Source organism: Bufo bufo, chromosome 1 (genome assembly GCF_905171765.1).
Source record: "Bufo bufo chromosome 1, aBufBuf1.1, whole genome shotgun sequence".
Taxonomy (NCBI): Eukaryota; Metazoa; Chordata; class Amphibia; order Anura; family Bufonidae; genus Bufo; species Bufo bufo.
Window position 1 is genome coordinate 368,889,586 of NC_053389.1, and position 13,260 is coordinate 368,902,845.

Sequence of the window (13,260 nt, forward strand, 5' to 3'; positions counted from 1 at the left end):
ATAGATTCTAGATATTCGCAATAAAAATTCGCAATTCGAATATTTGTGATCAACACTAGCGTGGATCAGCCAGGATTTCCATCCATCAAATACTGATGCATCAGACTAGATCATCCATGGTGCCACACCAACACTTTGACAAAAGAGACTGCTTTCTTCTTGCTACCTGTCTCCTCAGCTACTATTCTAATACTGCCACCCGCCTGATCCCACACATCTCATGCCAAGTGCTCCTTCTTTCACCCACCATCTTCAGCAGGCACTGGTATTGCCATTCACCTCCCAACTATGTCACCTTGCCACTCTGTGGTCTGATGCTGCTGCCACCTCCACACTACGTCACCTTGCCACTCTGTGGCCTCCGGATGCTGCTGCCACCTCCAAACTATGTCATCTTGCCACTCTGTGGTCTCCTCATGCTGCCGCCACCTCCAAACTATGTCAAATTGCCACTCTGTGGCCTCCTGATGCCAGCACCATCTCCAAACTATGTCACCTTGCCACTCTGTGGCCTCCTGATGCTGCTGCCACCTCCACACTATGTCACCTTGCCACTCTGTGGCCTCTTCATGCTGCTGCCACCTCCACACTATGTCAACTTACCACTCTGTGGTCTCCTCATGCTGCTGCCACCTCCACACTATGTCACCTTGCCACTCTGTGGTCTCTTCATGCTGCTTACAAATCCACAGTATATCACCTTGCCACTCTGTGGCCTCCTGATGCTGCTTATAACTCCACACATTGTCAACTTGCCACTCTGTGGTCTCCTCATGCTGCTGCCACCTCCACACGATGTCACCTTGCCACTCTGTCACCTCCTGATGCTGCCACCACCTCCAAACTATGTCACCTTGCCACTCTGTGGTCTCCTCATGCTTCTGCCACCTGCACACTATGTCACCTTGCCTCTCTGTGGCCTGCTGATGCTGCTGCCACCTCCACACCATGTCACCTTGCCACTCTGTGGCCTCTGGATGCTGCTGCCACCTCCAAACTATGTTACCTTGCCATTCTGTGGTCTCCTCAAGCTGCTGCCACCTCCACACTATGTCACCTTGCCGCTCTGTGGCCTCTTGATGCTGATTCCATCTCCACACTATGTCACCGTTTTTACTCTGTGGTCTCCTTATACTGCCGCCACCTCCATTTGGCCACTCTATGGTCTCTTCATGCTGCTTTCACCTCACCACTATGTCATAGGGCCACTCTGTGGACTTCTAAAGCTGTTTCCACTCTCCCCACTTCACGAATAGGCCACTATTTAGCTTTTCTGGCCTGACTGACATCATCATTTATTTGATCCTTCTTCTGATCTGTCAGAAGGAAGGAAAAATGAAACGCACAACAGATCCTGTCTGTGTAGCAGCTGTAAGGCCTGTATGGTCCCATCAGAATTTGCTTGTGATTTGGTAGACAAAAGCAGGAGTGGGTACAAAACACAGAAGACATGCAAATATTCCATTCATGTGTCATCTCTGTTTTGGATCCACTCCTGTTTTTTTTGGCATTAGTGATACTGATGGATTACTGACCAAATGCTGACCGAGTGAAGGCGGATGCTCCACAGCCAGGATCCATTTTTTGGGGGTTATTGTTCTGACGGATCAGAGGAAGGGCAAAATAATCAGTGACATCAAGACAAACTTACTGCTGACACCCTCTCCACTCTGTCGGGGGGGGGGGGGATCTACTTATATAAGCGTTTAATAGAACAGGTTATGTAGGTTCCATCTATGTGGAATCAGCTGACGACGATGTGAAAGGAGTGCAACCTGTAAGAGTGAGTTCATATTTGAGTTATTTGGTCAGTTTTGGCCCTGTGACTGCCCAAATAAGTGAAGTGTGCAGTGATTCTAAGTGTGACGCCTGTCATTTGTATGTCATACGGACTCACAGTATTAGCAGACTCCCTATGCATGTTACTGCAAGGCACAGTGCTCTACACCATTATAAAGGCTCTCTGCAGCCTGGAAATAGCCTTTTTTAATGTAATTTGGCGTGAATAAATTTGGATCGAACCAAATGTTTCCCCAAAAAATTAGCAAATTGAATTTTTTACATTTCGCTCATCTCTAATCAATATAGCAGGATTACAGGTTGGACTCGATGGTCTTTTTCCAACCTTAACAACTATGTAACTATGGAAGTAAACAAAAATCCCATATTTACCTTTTCTGATTCAGTGGCACAATTACAGTGGTAGCATGCCAGTCATCATTTCAGGAAGGTACACAGAGACTAGCGGGCGAACCACTAGACTAGAGCAGTATAGGATTTAAAGTGCAATTATGGGTGTTTTTAATTAAGTATGGGGAACCTCTTTAACAAAACATATTGTTTTAAATGATTGTTAGCATCAAGTAATTCATAGGTCTGGTGTGAGATTATAAACGGAGAAACATTGCCACATAATAGAACTGGTCTTAAAGGGTTTCTGTCACCCTGCAAAACTAATTTTTTTTTTTTTTGGATAGTTAGATTGCTCATAGTGCGATATAGCAGAATATAATGCTCTTACTTACATTCATGCGGCCGATTCTTTATAAAACGAACTTTTATAATATGTAAATTCGGGCTCTACCAGCAAGTAGGGCGTCTACTTGCTGGTAGCTGCTGCAGAAATCCGCCCCCTCGCCGTGTTGATTGACAGGGCCAGCCGTGATCTCCTCCTCCGGCCGGCCCTGTCAGTAATTAAAAAATCGCGCGCCTCGCGTCATTCGGCGCAGGCGCTCTGAGATGAGGAGGCTCGTCTCCTCAGCACTCCCTCAGTGCGCCTGCGCCGATGACGTCTTCTCTTTCGGTGATGTCATCGGCGCAGGCGCACTGAGGGAGTGCTGAGGATACGAGCCTCCTCATCTCAGAGCGCCTGCGCCGAATGACGCGAGGCGCGCGATTTTTGAATTACTGACAGGGCCGGCCGGAGGAGGAGATCACGGCTGGCCCTGTCAATCAACACGGCGAGGGGGCGGATTTCTGCAGCAGCTACCAGCAAGTAGACGCCCTACTTGCTGGTAGAGCCCTCATTTACATATTATAAAAGTTCGTTTTATAAAGAATCGGCCGCATGAAAGTAAGTAAGAGCATTATATTCTCCTATATCGCATTATGAGGAATCTAACTATCCAAAAAAAAAAAAGAGTTTTGCAGGGTGACAGAAACCCTTTAACAAAAGTTGGTGCCTGAATTTTTTGCGCTCATGTGTCTGTATATTAATTGATATCAGTGTTTCCATATGAATAATAAGGTTTGTGGACAAATGCAATATTAGCAGTCAATTCTGCTTGCAGCTAAATGAGTCTATGGACATTTACACTTAAATGAATATTTGACTAGAGTATTGTGTATTGCCTTAAGGGAATATTCCTGCAAGAGCAATAAGTAACATTTACAAACTGTAGTGTCTATTGCTATAACATCCTTGCTGCCAGTTCTTGTCTTTTCCTTATGACAGCAAATTACAAATGTCAGGGCTCTTTCACACCTGCGTTATTGTCTTCCGGCATAGAGTTCCGTCGTCGGGGCTCTATGCCGGAAGAATCCTGATCAGGATTATCCTAATGCATTCTGAATGGAGAGAAATCCGTTCAGGATGCATCAGGATGTCTTCAGTTCCGGTACGGAACGTTTGTTGGCCGGAGAAAATACCGCAGCATGCTGCGCTTTTTGCTCCGGCCAAAAACCCGGAACACTTGCCGCAAGGCCGGATCCGGAATTAATGCCCATTGGAAGGCATTGATCCGGATCCGGCCTTAAGCTAAACGTCGTTTCGGCGCATTGCCGGAGCCGACATTTAGCTTTTTCTGAATGGTTACCATGGCTGCCGGGACGCTAAAGTCCTGACAGCCATGGTAAAGTGTAGCGGGGAGCGGGGGAGCAGTGTACTTACCGTCCGTGCGGCTCCCCGGGCGCTCCAGAGTGACGTCAGGGCGCCCCAAGCGCATGGATCACGTGATCGCATGGATCACGTCATCCATGCGCATGGGGCGCTCTGACGTCATTCTGGAGCGCCCGGGGAGCCGCACGGACTGTAAGTATACTGCTCCCTCGCTCCCCACTACTACTATGGCAGCCAGGACTTTAATAGCGTCCTGGGTGCCATAGTAACACTGAAAGCATTTGGAAGACGGTTCCGTCTTCAAATGCTTTCAGTACACTTGCGTTTTTCCGGATCCGGAGTGTAATTCCGGCAAGTGGAGTACACGCCGGATCCGGACAACGCAAGTGTGAAAGAGGCCTAAATCAGTTGTTTTATAATCCTGTCTTCTTGTTCTTTGTAGGCACTTCTTGTTTAAGACATCATCTGGAACTACTCCTTTATTCAGCAGCTCTTCTCCTGGATATCCCCTGACTTCAGGAACAGTTTACACTCCTCCTCCAAGGCTTTTACCCCGAAACACGTTCTCCAGAAATGCCTTCAAGCTAAAGAAACCATCTAAGTATTGCAGCTGGAAATGTGCAGCATTATCAGCCATAGCTGCGGCTGTCCTGCTTGCTATTTTGCTGGCTTACTTCATTGGTAAGTCCTATAATGCCTTATATTTAGTAGAAATCTTGATAATTTTGATAGTAGATATTGGCTTATATAGCGATATTAGGTAGGATATGTGCTCTTTGGTCATACACTTGTTTGACGCTGCATTAAACAAACAGGAAATATTCTAAAAGGTTACTCACTAGTAACAATTAGAGCAGTAAGTTTATCGCATTAGATCTCTCAGCTTCAGTGATCAGAGAAAAAGAAAGTTTTAAACACAAGATGAGAATGTTTTTTTTTTTTTTTGTAGTTGATACCTTAGAATGCAGGATGAAAAAATATTGTCAATTTTTTTGCACATTGTTTTTCAATGTATATTACTATTATAGATTTTTGTTACAGAAGATATATATATATATATATATATATATATATATATATATACATACTAAAGGGTTATTCCCATCTCAGACATTGGGGACATAGCGCTAGGATATGCCCCAATGTCTGATAGGTGTGAGTCCCACTTCCTATGCTTAGAACAGGCCCGGAGGATGCACCGCGCATTTACGGCCATCCTCCATTCATTCCTATGAGAGTGCCGAAAATAGCCAAGCGCTCAGCGATTTTCGTCAGCCCCATAGAAGTGAATGGAGTGATGGCCACACTTTTGCAGTCTGCTTTCGTTTCATTCCTATGGGAGCACCGAAAAAGCCAAGCGGCATATTCTTTGTGGGCTTAGTTGCAGTTTCAATCAAATATATATATATATATATATATATATATATATATATATATACAACACAGAAAATCCGCAGCACTCCGTGTAAATGTCAAGGCTGCTGTGAGGTCGGCTGACCTCACAGCAGCCTTGACATTTACACGGAGTGCTGCGGATTTTCTGTGTTGTTTATCCTGTCCTGTATCGGGGGACCACCGCGGGCACCTGCACAGCTACAGCTGTTCATTAAGGAGTGCTGCCTGACCTTTTCTATGGATCTATATATATATATATATATATATATATATATATATATTTATTATATTTTTTTTTTATTCATTGGGTTCTATTAATTTTGGGAGGGAGGAAGGAACGGATAAAAACAGCAGTTCCACCATTGCATTTAACATCATGTTGCAGGAACTATCACCCAACTGTGGACAAGGTTTTTTTGGCACTGGAAACTTTGAAATACATTTTGTACAACTAAAAACATTAATATGTTTCCACTGGGACCCATTCATTTAATTGAAGACAAGGGATTAGGCAAATTACATAGAAATTTGTGAATCTAGATGTAGATCATTTAACATTATTTAGACCAATCAACGCAAATGTAAGATTCTGATCAGAAATTTCTATATAAGTATCCCATCTTTATTAGTTTTATTTAGTAGAAAATGAGAGTAATTATCCATGCACACTTTCCATGAGCACCAAACCAATGATCATTGTACACATTAAATTGTGTAATGGTAAACCTGAAGTGAACACATAGAAGTGTTAAAACTTGAGAACTGTCAATAAAGGGGGAAAGTCTGCAGAATTCTAATATATCCAGATTCACACGGGTATATTTCATCTACTCCCTTTAATGTTTGTGTGTGTCATTAAACGATATCGACAGTGTCCCCCATAACAGTGACATCTACAGTACCCCGCCCCTTAACAGTGACCTCCACAGCCCTCCACCCCTTAAAACTGACCCCCACAGTGCCCCGCCTCCTTAAAATAGACCTCCACAGCAGCCCACCCCATTAATTTTGACCTTCACAGCAGCCTGCCCCTTAAACAGTGAGTTCCACAGCACCCCACCCCTTGACTGTGACCTCCACTGGAGACGACCTCCTTATCAGTGACCTCTACAGCACCCACCCCTTAACACTGACCATAGGTTACAGTCCACTTAACTGTGACCTCCACCATTCCCGGCCCCCCTTAATTGAGACCTCCACAGTGCCCGCACGTTTAACAGTGACCTCCACAGCTGCCTGCCCCCTTAACAGTAACATACACAGTGCCCTCCCCTTTAACAGTGACCTCCACAGCGGCCACCCCTTTATTAGTGACCTCCACAGTACCCTGTCTCCTTAACAGTGATTTCCACAATAACCTGCCCCCTTAATAGGGACCTCCACAGCAGCTGCCCCTTTAATAGTGACCTCCACAGTCCCCCGCCCCCTTAACAGTAACCTCCCAGCGCCCGCCCATTTAACAGTGACCTCCACAGCAGCCGGCCCTTTATTTGTGACCTCCACAGTACCCTGTCTCATTAACAGTGACCTCCACAGAGCTACCTTAAAATGTGACCTCCACAACATCCCGCCCCCTTAACAGTGACCTCTACAGCACCCACCCCTTAACACTGACCTCCATAGTGGACGATCCTCTTAACTGTGACCTCCACTATTCCCTGCCCGCTTAACAGAGGCCTCCACAGTGCCTGCACCTTTAACAGTGACTACCACAGTACCCCGCTGCCTTAAAATTGACTCTCACAGCGGCTGCCCCTTTAATAGTGACCTCCACAGTCCCCTGTCTCCTTAACAGTAACCTCTGCAGTGCCTGCCCCTTTAACAGTGACCTCCAAAGCACCTCGCCCCCTTAACAGTGACCTCCACAGTGGCCGCCCATTTATTAGTGACCCTCACAGTACCCCATCTCCTTAACAGTGATTTCCAAAACAACTGGCCCCTTAACAATGGCCTGTACAGCACTCTGCCCCTTAACACTGACCTCCATAGTGGACATCCCCTTAACTGTGACTTCCACAGCAGCCTGCCCCCTTAACTGTAACCTCCACAGCACTCTACTGCCTTAGCAGTGTCATCCACAGTGCTCTGACCCTTTAAAGTTGACCTACAGCAATGAAGAAAAATGGCTGGGTTGTTATGGAAACCTAGTGTAAAACTGTGTGTATGTAAGGGCCTGAGAGCTTCTATTGGCTGATAAGGGTCATGTGACCATGTGTATGGGATTTGAGGAGAAAGACCTGCAGTCCTCTATTGGCTAATATAGGTCATGTGATGGCGCCATATTAGCATTTTTTGGGAATATTTTAGGAACGGAGAGCTGAGACACAGTCTAAGACCTTTCTCTACCATAGGTCCCTCCTCCATCTGTTTGAGGGAGTGATTTGGTTTGGCCACAGATGAGAGCTTGGCCTCAATTGCGCTCGGCGGCCACGCCTCCTCTCCTTCCCCTTTCACAATACTTTCTCCGGCCACACTTCTGGTACTGGCATGGTGACGTCATCAAATGGCAGGAGGAGCACAAACTGTTTGGTGCCACAATGAGGTATTTAAACTAGCAGATGGCAAGTATGCTGGTTGCCATTTGTATACTTTGGGAAGCAGGTGGCTGCGAATATTGCAGCACCCTAGCACACACTGGATAGTGGACGTTGCCATACACCCCCACTACCATCCCGGGTGGGCAGTTACACGGCTTCACAGTGTGTGTTCCTTCCTATGCGACTGGGTTTGCTTAACCATTTATAGCCAGATGCATTATTTGCCCCTTGTCCCCTGATGATTCTGGGGCATTAAAATTGGATGAAATGTGTTGGGATAATTTTATTACCCTCCCTGGGGGTTCTCTCACATCATCCCTAGGTAGGGACGTCCAGGGCCTTGTAACAGAGAAAGGTTCCAGACGGGATGTCCTTGTCAGGGCGATGACTCTGTATTAGGAAGTCATCAGGGTGTAATAGCTTTGACAGGGCTTATTAGAGTTAGTACCAACTACCAAGGCCTGAAAATTACCCTACCCTCGCCTCACGCCAACCTATTCATTGGGGATTGTTGGGGGGTCGCAACACATGTAAAACCACGCTGTTGCCTGTCTTGCCTTTTTTTTCTGCCTCTATTGGGCAGGGTTCATTAGATGTGTGTGCATTGCCTATTTTTTCTGTTTTGTTTAGTTGCAACCTTTTTTATACCATTAAGAATTAAAAGTTATGTTTTAGATCTGTCATTCCTCACAGATTAAATTTTTGAGGTTTTTGTGGTAGCATTAGGAAGTCTTTACTTCACTGTTTCCTGATTGGGGCATAATTATTATTCCACATCTTGAAAACAGCTAACATTTACTTGAAATCCAGGCTTGCATTTTGACTGCTACCTTCCCTTCTCTGGCACCTGTCATAAAGCAGGGCATATCTGATACAATGAGTCAGCATAGCATGTCAAGAAGTATCCTATTAAAAATTCAGTCTTTATTATCCAATGTGAAAAACCCCAGCTTGAGTCGCAACTGTATCGTGACTCAAGCTAGAGCTGTCAAACTTGGATAATAAAGACTGAGTGGTACATTTATTAAGACTTGCGATTTAGGTTCCAGTCAGCCCCCTTCCCTGCCCATGGCCACAATTTTAGACCTGGAATGAGCAGGGAAAAGTTGTGAATCTGTGCCTGAAATACGCCTAATTTAGTTGTTTTAGATTAATAAATAACCCCCTGAATTTTTAATTGGATACTTCTTGATGTGCTGAACGTTATTCACATTGGGCAGTTTTCTCCAGGCCTTTCATGCACCAAGAAGATTCATTATCATGTAAAGGTGAGCTGGGATCTATTGTACTACTTAATGAGTCCGCAAAACAGCATGAACATTTGGATAACAAACTATTATTAGGGTTTATTAAAGGGTTTCTGTCACCCGATTAAACCGTTTTTTTTTTTTTCTTTACTAATAATCCCTACACTGCGATCTCAGCATACATAAGCTAATTAATGATTTTCGTTCAGTAGAATTTGCTAAAAATCGATTTTTATAATATGTAAATTACCTTGCTACCAGCAAGTAGGGCGGCTACTTGCTGGTAGCAGCCGCATCCTCCGATCGTAATGACGCCCCCTCGGCTTGTTGATTGACAGGGCCAGCGGATGGGATCTTTCTCTGCTGGCCCTGCCTGTTACCATTCAAAATCTGGCGCCTGCGCCGCGGCCGTACGTATCTTCAATCTGCGCAGGCGCACTGAGAGGCGGCCACTCACTCGGCCGCTCCATCCTCAATGCGCCTGCGCCGATGACGTCACATCTACACCCGGCGCAGGCGCATTGAGGAGCGAGCGGCCGAGTGAGTGGCCGCCTCTCAGTGTGCCTGCGCAGATTGAAGATACGTACGGCCGCGGCGCAGGCGCCAGATTTTGAATGGTAACAGGCAGGGCCAGCAGAGAAAGATCCCATCCGCTGGCCCTGTCAATCAACAAGCCGAGGGGGCGTCATTACGATCGGAGGATGCGGCTGCTACCAGCAAGTAGCCGCCCTACTTGCTGGTAGCAAGGTTATTTACATATTATAAAAATCGATATTTAGCAAATTCTACTGAACGAAAATCATTAATTAGCTTAGGCCTCTTTCACACTTGCGTTGTCCGGATCCGGCGTGTACTCCACTTGCCGGAATTACACGCCGGATCCGGAAAAACGCAAGTGTACTGAAAGCATTTGAAGACGGAACCGTCTTCCAAATGCGTTCAGTGTTACTATGGCACCCAGGACGCTATTAAAGTCCTGGTTGCCATAGTAGGAGCGGGGAGCGGGGGAGCGGTATACTTACAGTCCGTGCAGCTCCCGGGGCGCTCCAGAATGACGTCAGAGCGCCCCATGCGCATGGATGACGTGTTCCATGTGATCACATGATCCATGCGCTTGGGGCGCCCTGACGTCACTCTGGAGCGCCCCGGGAGCCGCACGGACTGTAAGTATACCGCTCCCCCGCTCCCCACTACACTTTACCATGGCTGCCAGGACTTTAGCGTCCCGGCAGCCATGGTAACCACTCTGAAAAAGCTAAATGTCGGCTCCGGCAATGCGCCGAAACGACGTTTAGCTTAAGGCCAGATCCGGATCAATGCCTTTCAATGGGCATTAATTCCGGATCCGGCCTTGCGGCAAGTGTTCCGGATTTTTGGCCGGAGCAAAAAGCGCAGCATGCTGCGGTATTTTCTCCGGCCAAAAAACGTTCCGTTCCGGAACTGAAGACATCCTGATGCATCCTGATGCATCCTGAACGGATTTCTCTCCATTCAGAATGCATTAGGATAATCCTGATCAGGATTCTTCCTGCATAGAGCCCCGACGACGGAACTCTATGCCGGAAGACAAGAACGCAGGTGTGAAAGAGCCCTTATGTATGATGAGATCGCAGTTTAGGGATTATTAGTAAAGAGAAAAAAAAAACGGTTTAATGGGCTGACAGAAGCCCTTTAAGTAGAAGGTGGGGCAAGTTACAGTTTTTTGGGTGGGGGGGGGTAATAAAAAAGGTCACAAAGGGTTAAAAAATCCACTCACCTTTAGCAATCCTCCACTACTGCTCTTCTCCCAGCTGCTTTTCACTTCTTGGTCCTTATTTGATACATTGGAAATGCCAAGAAAGGCCCATTCATCCAATCACTGTATAGTAGTGACCCATCTCAGCCACTGAATGACCAAGCAGGTATTTTATAAGAATTGATATCCCAAGAAAATCCATTTAATAAAAAAGGAAAAGAGTGATAGCAGAACACCATTGCATTTAAGGTCCAAACTTATTTTGTGTTAATTAAATTTATAGCATGTGAATGGAGGTTGGAGATGAAATATATTGTTACGTAAATGTTACGTATTGTTATGTAAACGGAAGCAGGAAATTTGAAGCAATGTAAGAAAAAATAAAGCTCCAACCACAATGAGGAATATATGAGGAAATTAAGTATATGAGGAAATTAAGAGGCACAGTATTTTCGACCTAACAACAAAATGGTGGTCAATGACAGATATTCACTTTTAGTACACTCAGTTTTTTGTTGCCGATAATGATATTATAGACGAGTGAACCAATTCAAGCAAATTGATTTGTCTCATCTGTAGGTCTTCTTCACCTATGGGAAGCTGTCCCTGCAGGTAAAGAAGCGCCCACCTAGTTCAGGACCGACAAGCCTGGACAGTTAGCCCACCTCTGACAATTTCCTTCCTGCACTACTGTTCCAACTAGCCTAGCAAAGGCAGAAGCTTGGCTTCAGAATTAGAGAGCTGGGTGTAATGGTGCAGAACCCCAAGCAACCAGTGATATAGAAATATTAATAGTTGTAATCTGCTCTCCAATGTCTTTGTGTAAGGAAAGGTAAAAATCTCAACCGCAGTCAGCCAAAGGTGTTTTCATCTCAAGTTCTGCTGAGCAACCGCCCCGCCCTGATCAGTCTGCTCACTTTTATTTACTCCCAAAAGGTGTAAAAGGGGCTGGCCCATAACAAGGATGCAGGAAGTGATGACATACAGGAAGTGATGACATAGGAAGACAAGACACCATCATTTAGAATAACCTAGCCAACAAACACATGTATACTATAACCTACCATTACCACTGGAGCGAACCTTATCTAGCCTTGCTCAGTGAGCAATGCCAGATAAAATTACTATGATCCTCATGCATGTTTATTTACAGGACAACGTCATTATCTCCAGCGGCTGATCAGGCGCACTAGACACAACAACAGCACGTTCCTTTCGTTATATTATTCTCTTAACAAATGCATCCACGACAAGCCAATAAATCCGCGTCTTGCACGGGGGCCCTAGCCAGCGTCCATACATCAGCCAACAAAACACTGCTCTGCTGAACACATCAGTCTCCCCTGGCCCACAGCCCAGTGCTTATCACATGGACCATTTGCCGATGGAGACCTCTGCGCCCAGCAGCTGTGACAGGACATACACAGGAAGATATCCACTCCAATGGTTTACCCTGACACTGAAAGAAATGATGACAATACACAATATATTAAATACACATCCTAATAAAATTTCCACAACACCAGACAGAGGTTATACAATAGTGGATTTATTAAATAAACAGCAGTACAGTCCAAACCAGTAAGCATATGCAGGTAACCAACCCGAATAATAACCTGTGCAGGGAAACACCAAGGAGACAGACAGTGACCAAGCCAAAGTTCTTATGCGCAGTATTAGTCCGTGTAACGTGGTACCTAGGGATAAGACGTCAGGATTTCCAGGGTCCGATCCAAGGTCATACACGAGACAAACTGTTCAGCAAAGATGAGGTATCCAGAGGCAGTCTCCAGAGATAAATCGAGGAAGGCAGGGGCCATGCACAGGTAAGTCTGGGAGAATATGAACTGCAACATACACCCGGGTTGTCAAAACAACAGTGGGCACTGACCAGCCAGGGAGATCACCTTTTAAGTACCTGCTAGCCAATCACAAAGTGCCATGTGTCTATTCCTCGTAGGTCCTAATCCCTCACACTTGTGTGGCCTAGGCTGGTCATTAGTCACTTAACCCATGCCTGCTCTCTAATCTACTATATTTTACGTACATGTATTTTCCCAGTCAGCGGACTGTGTACCGAATAAGATGCGCGCGTATATACGATTCGGACGCGTATTCTTTTGCGAACCTCTTCTCAAGCGTGCATGCGGACGCTTGAGCGGCCCAGCATGAATACACGATCATGTCGTCAAGGACACCGGAACGGAACCCCCAGGTGATATTGGAGACAGGACCGGTCGCTGCATGCCGCTACCAGTCCAGTCAATCTACCTCCGAGACCGCGGCGGTCTTCCCCTCCAGCGACCATGCGGACGCACTGCCACGTCTACCCGCAAAGGAGTCGGAACTGAAGACTCCCCAGGAACATGCGTGACCTGTCCTGCTACTCCAACAGGTTCCCCTGCAGGCCGAGCCCCACGAGGACCCCTGGGAGCCCCAGTGGATCGTGGAACAGGAGAGTTTTTTACACAGGGACTGTGCAGGTGCCACTACCTGGAAGTCTAGTGA

General features: G+C 46.1%; 1 protein-coding gene across 1 annotated transcript in view; it reads left to right on the forward strand.

The window, feature by feature from the left end:
• The window catches only part of TENM2 (teneurin transmembrane protein 2), a 3,383,593-nt gene that overhangs the window by 744,253 nt on the left and 2,626,080 nt on the right, over positions 1-13,260 (forward strand). The window contains exon 5 of the mRNA XM_040404927.1: positions 4,281-4,519. Coding sequence (XP_040260861.1) covers positions 4,281-4,519 — 239 coding nt within the window. The remainder of the gene's footprint in view (positions 1-4,280; positions 4,520-13,260) is intronic.